Source organism: Carcharodon carcharias, chromosome 9 (genome assembly GCF_017639515.1).
Source record: "Carcharodon carcharias isolate sCarCar2 chromosome 9, sCarCar2.pri, whole genome shotgun sequence".
NCBI classification, from domain to species: Eukaryota; Metazoa; Chordata; class Chondrichthyes; order Lamniformes; family Lamnidae; genus Carcharodon; species Carcharodon carcharias.
Window position 1 is genome coordinate 46,441,546 of NC_054475.1, and position 15,889 is coordinate 46,457,434.

The 15,889-nt window shown below is 39.3% G+C and overlaps 1 protein-coding gene across 1 annotated transcript; it reads left to right on the plus strand.

Moving 5' to 3' along the window:
* Window positions 1-908: 908 nt before the first annotated feature.
* Window positions 909-15,325, plus strand: taf11 (TAF11 RNA polymerase II, TATA box binding protein (TBP)-associated factor). Its single transcript, XM_041196353.1, has 4 exons — window positions 909-1,526; window positions 3,923-4,010; window positions 5,197-5,293; window positions 14,483-15,325. The coding sequence occupies exons 1-4, from the start codon at window positions 1,168-1,170 to the stop codon at window positions 14,611-14,613; spliced, it is 675 nt and encodes a 224-aa protein (XP_041052287.1). The 5' UTR covers window positions 909-1,167; the 3' UTR covers window positions 14,614-15,325.
* The last annotated feature ends 564 nt before the right edge of the window (window positions 15,326-15,889 follow it).

Genomic DNA, 15,889 nt, shown 5'->3' on the forward strand with positions numbered 1-15,889 from the left:
CACACACCAGGGGTATCTGATACTTTGCTCGTCCATGTGGGGTTATTTGAATGATATGTTCATCCACTTGAGATTGGATGTATTGTGCCTTATTCACCTTTTGGGTGAGGGCTGGGATATTTTTTAATAAATATTTTGATACCTGAAATGTGGGCAAGGCTGGTGTTCATGTCCAAACCTAATCGGTGTGGGTTTAATAAATGTTGAAAACTTAGAAATTAACATTTACGGTGTAATTGAGTTACTTTAGCGGAAGCAAGATAAGTTACAAAGAACTGGAAAAATTGTAAGCACACAAATTAAATATCGGATGTGGATACATTTCTAATTTGACCACCAGCTTCAGAGAAACAAAACCCACAGAGCAATGATACAGAACTCCCTTCATCAAGTTTAACCTAAGGGTCTGAAGAACACTGAGGAGGTGGGGGTGTGAATAAACATATAGCCATAATAACCCTGTAAAGGTAAAGAAATATGAAGATAGGTGTTTGAATTGTGTTTTTATCCATACTGGAAGTGGAGATATACCTCAACCAAAGGGTGTAATTTGTCCAAAAGTAGTGTCCAATGAATCTTTGAAACCCTCCAAATTACAAAAACATTAAATGATCAACCATGAAACACATAAGGTCAAGCAAAATACTGTAACTGTTGGAAATCTGAAATAAATACAGAACTGGTCGTTGATCTGAAACGTTTCCCTCTCCACAGATGCTGTCAAACTGAATATTTTCAGCATTTTGTTTTTATTTAAGCTCAAGCAATGTTTGTTCTTGTAATTGTATAACTAATTTTCTGTACAGAAAAAAAATACTTGTGTTACAGGGAATCTTGTAAACTTTGATAAGGCAGGAGGCTGAGCTTCTGATTGTCCAGTGACTGTCCCACACAAACTGACAGGAGTCGACACCGTCAACTGGCCCTCGGGAGCTGAGGCAAAGTGAATCATCACTCTCATTGCCTGACAGATTAACGACCCCAAACCTCGGATCTTCCCTACCTTAGTGACGGAGTCACTGAGGCTGATTTGGAACTGAGCCGCCGAAGGTTTCCTCAGAACATTTTGTTAAATACTGAGATCAGCGGCAGCGGGTTTTGAATTCGCGATTTCCGCGCCGTTTGTCTCTCTCCCCGACCTGTCTGCCTGGGCCTGAGGCCGGCGCAATGGATTCGGACAAAGAGCCGCCGGCTAAACCTGCTGCATCGGCAGCAGCCGCCCCGGCCGAGCCGCCCAAGGCTGGAGAGGCGGTCGTGCCCCTGGCTTCCTCTGATGATGCGGCCGGACAGCCGGGGCCCAGCAGCGGGGAAGCGGAGGCGGAGGAGGAGGAGGAGGAGGAGGAGGATGGGAGACAGGACCCCCTTGGGGAGAAGAAAGCGGCGGAGCCGAGGGAAGGCGGCGCCGACGATGAAGAAGATGAGGAAGGAGACGCTGTCCAACAGGCCAAGAGGCTGCGGGTGGAGCCGGTCAGAGACAAAAAGGACAAGAAGCAGAAGGTGGACGAGGACGAAATCCAGAAGATGCAGTGAGTGCGCGCGGAACGGCCCCTAGCGACCGTCGCCCCAGTGACCCAGGGCCCCTGGCGACCGTCGCCCCAGTGACCCAGGGCCCCTGGCGACCGTCGCCCCAGTGACCCAGGCTCCCTGGCGACCGGCGGCTCCGGCGACCCAGGACCCTTGGAACCAGTGCTCTCAGCAGCGATTGTTGAGTTCCTGGATCCTGTGGAAGTTTGAATGGATCAGTCATTCCCAACCACCCATGTTGAAGATGAGGAAATTTTGTAATCTCTGAGCATCAGTCACTCAGTTACTGCAAAAAATGAACTGAATTAATTTCACAGGGACAAACCTTCACCAGAATCCCACCAAAATGTTAATGTCACTTTCTTTCTCTCACCCCTTTCTATTTTTTTTGACTCGTTACTACTGATTCTGTCCTAAATATACTTTTGGGGAGTAGGAACAGTGAGTCAGAAGATATGTACCGCTCCTGAGGATCCTATTCCACTTGCCCAGTCGGCCTACACCAAATCATTTGAAAGCTGCTACAAATTGGGGTAGGGTAGGGGAGAGGATCAGTAGTCAGCTGGCATATCAAAGCCAATCACGATTCTCAAGCTGTACCTGCATGAATCTTGGTCAATATTTCCCCTTCCTATTCCTCCAGGTACAAGTGTGTTAAATTATAATATACACTTCCACGAAGCTTCGTCTTGGTGGTGTGAGCAATCAGGGTAATGGCATGTTATGTGCTTGCACTACAATGTAGCATAGATAATCCTTGAAATATTGACTCCATCACTATAATATTGGAGAACTCTATTGGATTGAATACAAACAGAATTAAAGAGAATGAAAGTCTCCACGGACAGTTTTAGTCTGCAGTGAAAATGTAAAAATATCCCTAATTCTTAACTACAGTAAAATAAAAAAACTCTTCAACGGTACAAATTGCTAATAAAGTTGTCACTCAGGTTTCAAATGGCATCCATTAACAAGTAAGTTTTAGTGCAATGTCATGAGATTTGATGGTCTCCAAACTGCTTTAATCTTTAGCTTCTTATCAATAATTCAATATTTATCATTTTATCTAATCTAAATTTCTTCTTACTTCGTCACGGGAGGTTAGCACCATATTGCCTGACCATTTCACTTTTGGGAACTATATTATCGGAGGAGTGGTCTACATATTCAGCAGAAAGTATGTTGACGCTTAATCTCAGGATTTTTCTTTGAATCAGTTTCCTCAGGCTTCAAATCAGCTACCAGAAATTGAACATAATGTAGTTGACTCACTGTTTAAATTGATGTTAATCAATAGAACTGAAGGATCCTGTAAGTGAAATTGAATGTCTATTGCCTGCTAGCTCATTGTTGGCATTTAGTCATGCTAAAGAGATCCTGAATTCAACTTGGGGAATCTCATACATAAATTCTGTGCTGTAGTCCATTAAAGGGAGTACTGAGAAACTATTTACTCAGATGGCATCTAGAATGGGGATTTCTGGAAGCAGATCATAAATCCTTTCAAAGTGGAATTAATTCTTTTTCAAAAAGAGGACTGCTAAGTAATTTGTAGAGTGAGGAGGGGTGTGGCTTTACATAGTACTACATAGAAATTACACCAAGGAAGCAGCCTCTTTGGCCTCACAAGTATTGTGAGGTATGTTGGTGTTACACAGGCAGTAGCCTTTGTCCAATGTGCTTGCCATATTCCTTTATTCTCCCTTTCTTTCCTTCAACCAACAATTTAACCTATTCTTAGATGTTTAGCAGATCCCTGCTTCAATCATTAACTCTTTCGGTGCACTTCACAGTTTTACAGCCGTCTGTGTAAAAGAAAATTTTCTCCTGGCCTCTCTTCTAACTCTTACTGTTACTCCTGAATATTTACTCATCTTCATATCTCTGTTCTACAAACTTTGTCCCTTGCCCTCGCATTGCAAAAACTGTTTATATTTGACCATCTGAATTTATGCATACATATCTTTGAAGCTTAATTCCCATGGCTCACCAGAGCAGTTAATTGATATAAAATGCTATTGATGCATGTTCCACAGATCCAGTATTATGAGAGGAAACATTCTTCTCATATTCAGTGTCTTCTAATCTTAATGTTTCTTTCATATCTATCTGTGTTCTTTCGCTCTGCAGCCTCAGTCCAAGCCAGACAGTCTGTTTATATTTACTTCATTTGACCTTGCAACACGTTGCATTTGGTGGTTTTACAATGAGTCATTATTTGGTGCTTAACATTTTGGTTGTGACTTGAAATTTTTCCGTTTCCCAAACAAATTTCAAATGGAGGTGGGACAAAGATTACCTGTCCCCCAGTAGAACTCCTGGTAATTCTGTTAAATGTAAAGAGTTCACTGAAGATGATGTGTATTTAAAGGATCTTATAACCATTTTATTTTACCAGGATCCTGGTTTCATCCTTTTCTGAGGAGCAGTTGAACCGCTATGAGATGTATCGGCGCTCTGCTTTTCCCAAAGCTGCTATTAAAAGGGTTGGTTACTCTTCATCTTTCTATGTTTGTGGGGTTTTGCTTCAATAAATATTTTAATTTTTAAAAATCCATTCAAATTAAGCTAATAATTTAACTCTTTTGGTTCCTTTTTTTTAGAATTGGGGATACCAACAATCCAACTAAAGTTGTTAGTCTTCAGATTTTTTTTGATTGCAGCTAGTTTTTTGCTTCTTTAAACTAATCCATCTGAAATATCTGTATCAGACATTTCTGTGTCAGTAGTGAACATTGCAGAAATCCCCAAAAGTGATTTTTAAAAAAAAGTTTTTGTTAATAATCCTGTCCTGGGATTATCCCAACTGTCCAGTTGTATGAAATGCCTGGGATGTGCATTTTCCCAGATTTACTAATGGCCAAGGGAAGGTGCAGTTGTGTAAAGCAAAATTGGTTAGCAAGTTCTAGACTGGTTAATACACTGGCTAAGTACTCTACCCTTTCATCTGTGATGTGGATTCAGTTCTTGCCCAGTTTTCTACAATAAGGTGTACACAAAATGAATATTGGGTAATCTCAATCTAGTTTCTAGTGGGTGTAGTTCTACAGCCTGATGAATTGGCACATACATGACAATGTCACGTGAGGCATTTATCTAATTCAGTTTACAGACATCTGAAAACTGCATTGTGGCTCCTTTTGAGTGTTATAAGACAAAAAGGCCTAGACTAGTTTGCCTTCATTTCCAAACAAATTATTTGCTATTTTGAGTTTGTACATTATTGATAATTGTATAAATCAAATTACGAAGGTTTAGCATTTTTGATGGGATCAAAAGATGTTTTTGTTGCATTATTGATCTACAAGGTACAGTGCTACAGCTTAATTCACAATGAAATTTACTATGTATAAAAGTATTGTCCTTAGTTGAGGCACAGGAGTTCACCCACTACAGATTGGATTTTGTATCATAATATGAAGCTGGTAGGGAACATACAAATTGGACAGTGAGTACTTATGATATTTCAAAAAGCATGCTGGAAGCAGTATTAGTTTTGTTAATGTTTGCTGAAAATTAATACAACTTATCAAAAAGGCAATAATACATGGTTCTTTACGGTGGATAATCTTAATTAGAGGACAAGACTTCAAAGAAAATGTTAGCTATCATGATGTATATGTCATGTATCCTAACCTAGTATTGGTGATTTTGTCCTATTCTCTCTTCTAGCTGATCCAGTCAATCACAGGCTGCTCAGTATCTCAGAATGTGGTGATTGCCATGTCTGGTATTTCCAAAGTCTTTGTGGGTGAAGTGATGGAAGAAGGTGAGTTCAAACAGTACAACTTTTAAACAGCTAATTATCAAAAGCAGAAATGAGGAGCCAAGTTCCAAAATTATATTTGAGAAGTTTGATTCCTGATAGCCCATGTCAGAACACAGTTAAGAGATTCATGAGGTCAAAATTATTTTTGCTTTTAACTTTGTTAATTATACTGTAAGGAACATATCTTTTTATTTCTGTTGGACTGTTGTAAAGAACATATCTTTTTATTTTCTGTTGGATTGTGAATTAAAATGACAATGGCTGCAGTTTGAAAGACATGTCCACTGGAACAGAGATAAAAACAAAAAAACTGCGGATGCTGGAAATCCAAAACAAAAACAAAAACAGAATTACCTGGAAAAACTCAGCAGGTCTGGCAGCATCGGCGGAGAAGAAAAGAGTTGGCGTTTCGAGTCCTCATGACCCTTCGACAGAACAGAGGACTCGAAACGTCAACTCTTTTCTTCTCCGCCGATGCTACCAGACCTGCTGAGTTTTTCCAGGTAATTCTGTTTTTGTTTCCACTGGAACAGGATGAGAGATATATACAATGTTGCAGTCCTGGAACAGAGTGTGCCATGAAAGACAGGATGGTGCTGGAAAGGAGTCTTGGACCAAGGGAGCTGCCTGGCAACAACATTTTAATTGGCTTTTGACCAGGTGACCAGGTTTTGTGTGAGAGGCAGTGCAGCTGAATACCTCCTAGCCTGAAAGAAACAAGACCTAAAAGCTCTTTCTGCTTTGTGTGGAAGATTCCAGTAATTCCATAATAATAGCTAGCTGGCTTTTCTCCTCATATCTCTATAACCTGCTCCCTCTCTGAAAACCTCTGTCAAGAGGTAAATGGGAAAATCACTGTGTGAGACATTGAAAGGCAAGTATTCAACCAGTGAACTAAATACTGAAAGTGCTGGAAGACTACCTTGTGTCATCAACAAGAACTGAAAGGAATTTGGAAGACATCGATCCAAATCAACCCATCGAATCCTGTACTCTGGAATTAGTGCTATTGAACTGTTTTATCCCACCCTTAAAATCCATGTTTTTGTGTGTCTTATGTGTGCATATAGGGATTTAAGAAGAGGTAGCGTTTAGGTTGTAGAGTTAAAAATTAGCCGTTCTTATTTCTTTCTTTTGCCACTGGTTAATGACAGTTTGTTCAATAATCAGTTATTTACTTATTATGTTTACAAACCTGGCGCTCGTATTCTGCTAACCTAAATTATACAGTTAGGTAGAATTGGGGAAATCTGGTTGTTTGATCAAACTTTTTCACATTTGTTGATGTTGGGGAACAGTGGGGTTGATATTACAGTGCACTATTCCCAATGAGTCGTGACAAAGTTTGGTGGCTTGACTGAGATATTTTGGAACAAAGGACAATGACAATATGGGTGTAGATTTAGTAAGCAATAAAAACTAAAAGGAAACACCAGGTTTGAGCTGTCAAAAATAATATGGCACTGGAAACTGCTAAATCTTTCCTGCAATTGGAAGAGATGTCCCTGAAGATTTTACAGGGGATCCCAAAAGCCAGGTTAATCGAAATGGCAAATAAGTTAACAGTAGGATTGCCTGCCAAGGCTAGGAAGGCAGAAATAATCAAAGAGATGGCACAGCATTTGAAATTGGAAGGAATACCCGAGAGACCAATTCTCTAAGGGGTGGTTCATTGGAGTGGGCTCAAATTCAGTTGCTAATAAAAAAAGTGAATTAGAGGCAGCAGAAAAATAAAGGCCAGAGAAATAAAAAGAAAAGGAAAGAGGGCATTCCAAAGGGAACAAGCAGAAAGGGCAGAGAAAAAAGAGAGTAGAGCCTTTCAAAGGGAGTTAAAAATGGCGAAGTTAGAAAAGGAGGAAATGAAAAAGGAGAGAAGATTCCAGCTTAAAATGTTGGCAGTTAAAAAAGAGACACCAGTAGGTGAGGCAGGACTTATTTCCAGCTCAGAACCCAGTGGGGAGATGTTTAAATTTGTACACGCTCTTCCAAAATTTGAGGAAAGGGATGTTGAAGCATTCATTATTTCATTTGAGAAGATAGCAAAACAGATGAACTGGCCAAAGGAAAACTGGACATTGCCCATGCAGAGCAAATTGACAGGTAAAGCACAGGAAATTTATGCTTCACTGTCAGAGGAGGTTTCTAGGGATTATGCTGTGGTGAAAAATTTTGAGCGCATATGAGTTGGTCCCTGAAGCATAGAGATAAAAGTTTTGAAATTTAAGGAAAGCCTCGGCAAACTTATATTGAATTTGAAAGGATTAAGCAAAGTGGTTTTGACAAGTGGATATGAGCATTAGGAGAGACCATTTCCTTGGAAGAATTTAAAAACTCCCCCTCTTCTGTAATAAGAACCTATATTGAAGACCAAAGGGTTGCAACTGCTAGACAGGCAGCAGTAATGGCTGATGATTAAGAGCTGATCCAAAAAACGAAATCTTTTTTCTATCATCTCATAAATTTTGAAAAGGATAGAAAGTGGGCGAGTGAAAGGAAGGCAAGTAGCCAGGTGTAAAGAATGGATACTGGGAATACCTTGAGACCTCCTCCCCAGATCAGGAAGGAAGGTACTGAGGGTGGAGGTGAAACTTGAAGGCCTAAGTGTTTTCATTGTAATAAAGTGAGACACATTCGTTCAGAATGCTAGAAGTTGTGAGGGAAGCCCATGGGACTTACTGGAGTACATAAGAGAGAGTCTGAAAAACGAACTCAGAAAGAAAATGCCATGGATCAAATTGTAGCTTTAACTACAAGTAAGGGCCTAGAGGTAAACACTGCTGTGAAGTGAGTCAGGTAGATGAGAGATACAATGTGTTTTTGTCTAAAGGCAAGATAACCCCTTTTTCATGAAATGATGCAGCTAAACCCATTACTATATTAAGGGAAACAGGAGCTACTGAAATCTTTTTGCTGGAGAAGGACCTAGTTTTCCCTCCAGAGAATTCAATGAAAGCTAAAGTATTGGTAAATGGGATAAGTGGAGAGTATATCCTGGCTCCATTGTACAAAGTGCAATTAGAGTGTGATTTGTTGTCTGGATTAGTGGTTGTAGGAGTGGTTAAGAAATTACCCATGGATGGAGTTGATTTACTCCTGGGGAATGATTTGACAGGAGTGAAGGTTATAGCTTCACCCATAATTACAGAAAGTCCGAGAGAGGCTATAGCGACGGAGCAGTTACAAGAACAAGTTCCTGGTATCTTTCCATTGTGTGGTGACCAGAGCAATAGCTAAACAAAATCCATCACCAGAGGTCAAAGGAATACCATGAGCTGATGTTAGAGTAGCTGAAGCTTTCTTTAAGGATGAGGATAATTCAAAGGAAGTGTTTGGCAGGTCTTCATTAATTGAGGCTCAGAAAGCAGATCCAGAGTTTAACAAGTTAGCACAGTCAGCTCACACTAAAGCTGAAGCTGAAGGAGTTCCAGAGTGCTATTACCCTAAAAACGGAGTTCTGATGAGGAAATGGAGACATCCTCTCAGACCTGTGGGTGAGGAATGGACGGTTGTTCATCAGATAGTGGTATCGCCCAAATATTGTAAGGAGATATTGTGAGTAGCACATGAGTACATGAAATCCCTATGGCAAGACATGTAGGAATACAGAAAACCCAAGCATCGATAAACAGGTATTTTATCTGGCCAAGACTTCTTAAGGACGTAGTGCAATTTTGTAAAACGTGACATACATGTTAGGTAATAGGTAAACCTTAACATGTAATCAAAGCAGCACCTTTAGTACCCATACCAGTTTTTGAAGAACCATTCAGTTGGGTATTAGTAGATTGTGTAGGACCATTACCCAAAACGGTTGGTGCAGACTCGATGGGCTGAAGGGCCTCTTTTGCACTGTGATTCTGTGAAAGCAGGGCATCAGTATATCCTTACAATCATGGATATGACAATCTGATTTCCAGAAGCTATTCCTTTAAGGACAATTACAGCCAAGGTGATACTGGAAAGGTTAACTCAGTTTTTCACTCGTCATGGCCTACCAATTAAAATACAATCTGACCAAGGTTAATATCTAAAGTTTTCCAGGACATAATCAGCAATTTGGGTATCAAACAACTAGAGTCTACCGCCTATCACCCACAGACTCAGGGAGCTTTAGAGAGATACCATCAGACTCTCAAAACCATGATTAAGATCTATTGTCATGAATACCCAAAGGACTGGGACAAAGGATTAGATTTTTTACTATTTGCTACCAGAGATTCTCCAAATGAATCTACTGGATTTAGTCCATTCGAATTGGTCTACGGCCAAGAAATAAGAGGTCCATTAACAGTGATTAAGGAAAAGTTCCTAAGGCAGAAAGACGAATCCTCCATGTTGGATTACATGTCCATGTTTCTAGAAAGACTCACAGGAGCACGTACAGTAGTACGAGAGCACTTAAAGATTTCCCAAGCCAAAGTGAAAGAATGGGCAGACAAACATGCTACAACTAGAACGTTCCAAGCAGGAGATGAAGTATTGGTATTATTACCTTTGCAGGGTGAACTCCTGAAAGTGAAATTCAGTGGCCCCTACAAGATAGTTAGAAGAGTTAGTAAAGTGACTTATCTGATAGATACTCCTGAGTGTAGGGAGAAGAAATGGTTATGTCACATAAACTTGTTGAAATAATATCATTGCAGAGAAGATAAGACAGAGCAAGTGTGCTAGGTGGTAGGAGCAGTGGAGGATGACAGAGCCAATAAGGGCAAGGTAGAAGGAGAAGTAGACAGTGCCCAAAGCGAACCTCCTACAATTCGACTAGCGAATACGACAATACTGGGACAGTTAGATACTGTGCTCTCATATTTAGAGGAAGGACCAAGGAAAGATCTAATAAGGTTACTTAAGAAGTATAAGGGAATTTGTAGGGATACACCTGGATGTACTACGTTACCTAAACATGACGTGGGTGTAGGAGACTTAGTGCCAATAAAACATCATTATCAGTTGAGCCAGAAATACAAGCTCAATTAGAAACAGAGATCCAATATATGCTGAATAATCAATTGATTGAGCCGAGCCAAAGTGGCTGGAGCTCACTGGTTTTATTGGTTCCTAAGCCGGATGGATCCACTAGATTTTGTATAGACTACAGGAAAATGAATGTAGTAATGAGAGCAGGTTCATACCCAATTCCTCGGTTAGAAGATTACACTGACAGTGCCTCATTTCTTTCTAAAATTGATCTTTTGAAGGGGTACTGGCAAGTTCCATTAACATCAAGGGTTAAAGAAATATCCGTCTTTGTTACACCAAGTAGGTTGTATCAATGTCTAGTCATGCCGTTTGGATTTAAAAACACCCCAGCTATATTCCAGAGACTTATGAATCAAGTTGTAGCTGAAGTACCTAACTGTGTGGTTTATTTAGATGATGTCGTGATATATAGTAACACATGGGAAGAACATGTAAAGCAATTAGAGGACCTCTTTAAACAATTGCACTTGGCTGGCTTAGTATGGCGAAAAGCGAATTTGCAAAACCAAGGGTAACTTACCTAGGTCACATTGTAGGACAAGGTCAAGTGTTGCCAAGAACAGTAAAAGTGAGCACTCTAATAGAAGTACCCATTTCTAAAACTAAATGAGAAATCATGAGGTTTTTGGGGAATGTGTGGGTTTGAAAGGAAGTTTACGCTTAACTTCAGCACAATAGCCGTACCTCTCGCCAATTTGTTAAGAAAACAGGTAAAAGTGGTATGGTCAGCAGAATGCTAAGCAGCCTTTGAAAAGCTGAAGGCAATTTTAATAAATGAACCCGTGTTGGCTGCCCCTGACGTCACCAAGCCTTTTAAAACAGCAACTGATGCTAGCGACTTGGGGGTAGGTGCAGTCCCATTACAAGATGATAAATTAGGGATAGAGATGCTGATGGGGTATTTTTCCAAGAAACTAAATCAATATCAGAAGAAGTACTCTACAGTAGAAAAAAAAACTGTAGCATTGTTGTTGTCACTTCAACACTTTGAAGTTTATGTCCGAAATGATAACAAAGAAACACTAATCTACACTGACCATAATCCGCTGGCGTTCATTGAAAAGTTTAAAACTCGAAATGTGAGACTGTTTATCTGGAGTCTTTTGTTTCAACTATTCAATGTAAAGATTATTCACATTGCCGGCAAAGATAATGTGATCTCAGATGTATTATCACGGGTGTAAAATACTAAAATAAGTTAAAGGGGTAAGAAATACTGAAGATTGTACAAGATTGTATAAGGTGGAGGAAGGATGAATGAAAGTAAGTCTTGTTTTTTGTTGTCCATGTGTCACATACTGTGTGATGAAACGCATTTTTGAAATAGTGTTTCATCTCTTTTAAGGGTGAAGGCATGTCAGGAACATATCTTTTATTTCTGTTGGACTGTTGTAAAGAACAGATCTTTTTATTTTCTGTTGGATTGTGGATTAAAATTACAATGGCTGTAGTTTGAAAGACATGTCCACTGGAACAGGATGAGAGATATATACAATGTTGCAGCCCTGGAACAGAGTGTGCCATGAAAGACAGGATGGTGCTGGAAAGGAGTCTTGGACCAAGGGAGCTGCCTGGCAACAACATTTTAATTGGCTCCTGACCAGGTGACCAGGTTTTGTGTGAGAAGCAGTGCAGCTGAATAGCTCCTAGCTTGAATGAAACAAGACCTAAAAGCTCTTTCTGCTTTGTGTGGAAGATTCCAGTAATTCCACAATAATAGCTAGCTGGCTTTTCTCCTCATATCTCTATAACTTGCTTTCTCTCTCAAAACTCCTGTCAAGAGGTAAAGAGAAAAATCACTGTTAGAGACATTGAAAGGCAAGTGCTCAACCAGTGAACTAAATACTGAAAGTGCTGGAAGACCACCTCATGTCATCAACAAGAACTGAGAGGAATTTGAAAGACATCGATCAAAATCAACCCATCGACTCCTGGACTCCGGAATTGGTGCTATTGAATTATTTTATCCTACCCTTAAAATCCATGTGTTTGTGTGTCTTATGTGTCTTCTATGTGTGTGTATAAGGATTTAAGAAGGGGTAGAGTTTAGGTTATGGAGTTTAAAATATTTCTTTCTTTTGCCCCTGTTTAATGACAGTTTGTTCAATAAATAGTTTTTTACTTATTATGTTTACAAACCTGGTGCTCGTATTCTGTTAACCTAAATTATACACTTAGGTAGAATTGGGACAATCTGGTGGTTTGATCAAACTTTTTTACATTTGTCATGGCTCGGGGAACAGTGAGGCTTGATATTACAGTGCACTATCCCCAGTGAGTCATGACAGTACTCTGCTACTGAATCTTGTAAAATAATGTGCTTATTTAGTCAGCTATAATTATTGAACTGAGAAAGATGTTTTTAAGATGACATCAGAGTATAGAAAACCATCTCGAATATGTTTTTTAACAAGACATCAAATAGCAAAGTCAAAGTCACTATCCAAAATGAGGGATGTCTGCTGCGGAAGATACATCAGCACTGTGTCTGCTTTAGTTATTGGATCATGCTTAGTGTTTCTTGTTTGGCAGTTGCTTTAAGGTTGGGGTGTAGTCTGTCAGAAAAACGTGATAGCTATCTGCACCAGTTAACCGAAGGTTCAAGAAGTGATTTAGTCTCCTGAACATTGAGATTTTTCAGTGAAAGTAAAACAAAACTCATTTATGAGCTTCACTGCGGAAACAAATTTGCTTCTGTAAATCTATTACTTGGTAGTATTTGTAATCCTAATGACTGACTTAAGTGATGAGCAGTGCAAGGATGAAAAGTATGGGAATCCTTTCAACTTAATTAATCCAGTTATATCTCAAATTGCCAGCCCTTTACTTTATTTTAAAAAAACCTTTCTCTCTTCGTTTGCCAACTTATATAGTTTCCCTATCTATCTAACTGCTGGGGAGAGTGGCTACCAGAAGATGGATGCATTTGTTATCTTTGGATGCTGCTCGTTCGATTGGTAGGATTTACTTTGGGGCATGGAAGGGAAAGAACTCCAGGAAACTTCAGATGTACACAGTACTCACTCCTGGCAGCAGAGTGATGCGTTCCTGTTGCTGTGATGTACCCCTGCACCAACAATAAACTGGGACAGACCCCCATCTGGGACACTCTTGATAAACTTTTTTTTTAAAAAAGTCACTAAATGATTATTGAAATGAGATTCAAAGTGCCTTTCTCAGCCTTTTCCATAGGTAAATCTGCCTCTTACTGTGCATATGCCCCTGGGAATTATGGCAGCATAGTTATAAGGAGTCCCTCCACCACACTACATATGGAGACATCTACTGCAACAATTACTGAGCATTTTATTTTCAAAAGCCTTTCTTACAGCTAAGTTCTCAGAATTTACCTCTTCCATCCCTTAGGCCAAGTGTCTGCTGCTTGCTGCTAAGCAACGTACCTTTTTTTTCTGTAGTGTATGGTAATTTGTTTATGGACACAAGCCCTTTAAGTTTTTCTTTTTTGTAAAGCTGCTCAGAGGGATTGATTTGTGAGCAGCCTGCGCAGGTTCCTGTGTAGCTTAGAGAGAATGTCTTTGATCACATCCAAGTCTGTTATTTCCTTTTGTGCACCAACTCCATTCCTTGGCCTCATTTTGTTTCCTTCCTCCTTTCCCAACACACTACTTGAGCAAGTTTCTCACATGAGTGCAAATTCCATCAGTTCTTGGATAAGCTGTGTTCATATGATGCTAGTACTTTGGCTGCCATCTTATCACGTATCCTTAGCTTTCTGACAAGGGCAAGCAGTAGAAATTGAGAGCATCAGTAATGTTGGTGAGTGCCATCAGACAGACATTAGGAAATATACAGAGTTGGGGGTGGAGGGAGGCAAGGATTGGAGGAAGGATGTTTATAGCAAGTACCTTACAGATACAAAACAAAGGACGAGAACGAAACTGAGCATTTGCTTAGTCCATGCCACAGGAGATAAAGTAGTACCAAAAAATTTAATTGGAAACAGTGATGGGGCATTATGATGAACATCAGTTATGAGTTGAGGTTTCTGGTTTAGCAAGTGTTGGATTAATAAGTAATGAATTAATGTTTGCGTATTATCTATGCTACTTAACTGGTGAAATGTTTAGCATTAAGCATCTGTGCTCCTGCTGGGATGCAGGATATCCTATGCAGCAGAATGTTTATTTCTTTTTAAAATCAAATTGTACTGACTTTCTCTTTCTTTTTAAAAACAAAATATACATAAAGCTCTGGATGTCTGCGATAAATGGGGAGAAACTCCGCCCTTGCAGCCAAAGCACATGCGGGAAGCAGTGAGAAGACTTAAGCTGCGTGGACAGATCCCAAACACAAAATATAAGAAAGTTTCATTTCATTAAGAGGAGACCAGCAACAGTGAATGCTCAAATCTAAACCGAATTATGGGGATGTATACTGCATATTTTGATGTGTTTTGGGGCTCATACCATTTATCCTTTTGGACTGCTTAACTTTAGGTACTGGGACTTGAAACAGGTTTTCAGTGTTTATTTTGACAAGGGTATTAGTACAAATTCAAAAGGAACCAGAAGAAATTTCTGGGAGAGTATAGTTTTCTGGAAATATTCAGGGAAACTGTTTAATTTTAGTATATTAAATAACATCCCCAACCCCAGATATTCTGGAGATTTTATGTCCAGTTACCAATGTTCTGCCTCACTGGGGAAGAGGGCACTCTTACACTCCATTACAAAAAGAGCCAAAGGGGGAGAGATATACAATTAGCAGACTGCTTCATTTCTCATTCAATATATGGATGGCTGAAAATTTGTAAATGAAAACTAAAAACTGGATGTGTGATTGTAAATACAATCTGGACAGTTCAGGTTAGTTGTTGTTATGAATACTATAATGTATTTTGGAGATCAGCTGAGTTCTTCAGTGTTGCATAAGTATAGTAAGTAATATTAAGCTGATTGGTTTGATATTTGCTTAACCTACAAATCGTGTATAGTTTTTCATTATTCCTAATAAAATGCAAACTTGTAAAGGCACTGTACAGAATATACCGAGAGAAAGACTCTTCTTAATAAAGTTCTTTGTGCAAAATTATCTGCAACAATTGTGATTTTTAAAAAATCTACCATGTAAGGATACCTGTGGGGAATCTTATCTGTTGTCTTGGGTATGAATGAACTAGGTGGTTATAAATGGTTAAAAGAATGAAAATAGGGAGAAATTATGAATGTGAAAAGAAAAGCTCATGCCTTGCGTATAAGGAACAAAAGATGAGAAAAAGCTAGTCAATTTATCTTCATATCACTATTCTAGACTGCAGTTACATTTTAAATGCTCCATCATGTCCACCTCCACTATGTAAACTGGTCTGATTATTTTAAACACAAACTTTACTTTCAAAATAAACTTTGATATGACTAACCATAGACTTCAAAGTAATAAAGCATTTATACCTAGAAATATTTTCTTTTTTTAACTTCTGTAACTGTTGCTGTGCATCAGTTTACTGAAGTTATAAATAATTGAGATGAGTGAACATAAATAGGAGTACGCCATTCAATCCTTCAAGCCTGCTGCACCTTTCAATAAGATCATGGCATCATTTGATTTTGCCTTAACACTAATTTCTTGTCTGTTTCCTATAATCCTTAACTCCCC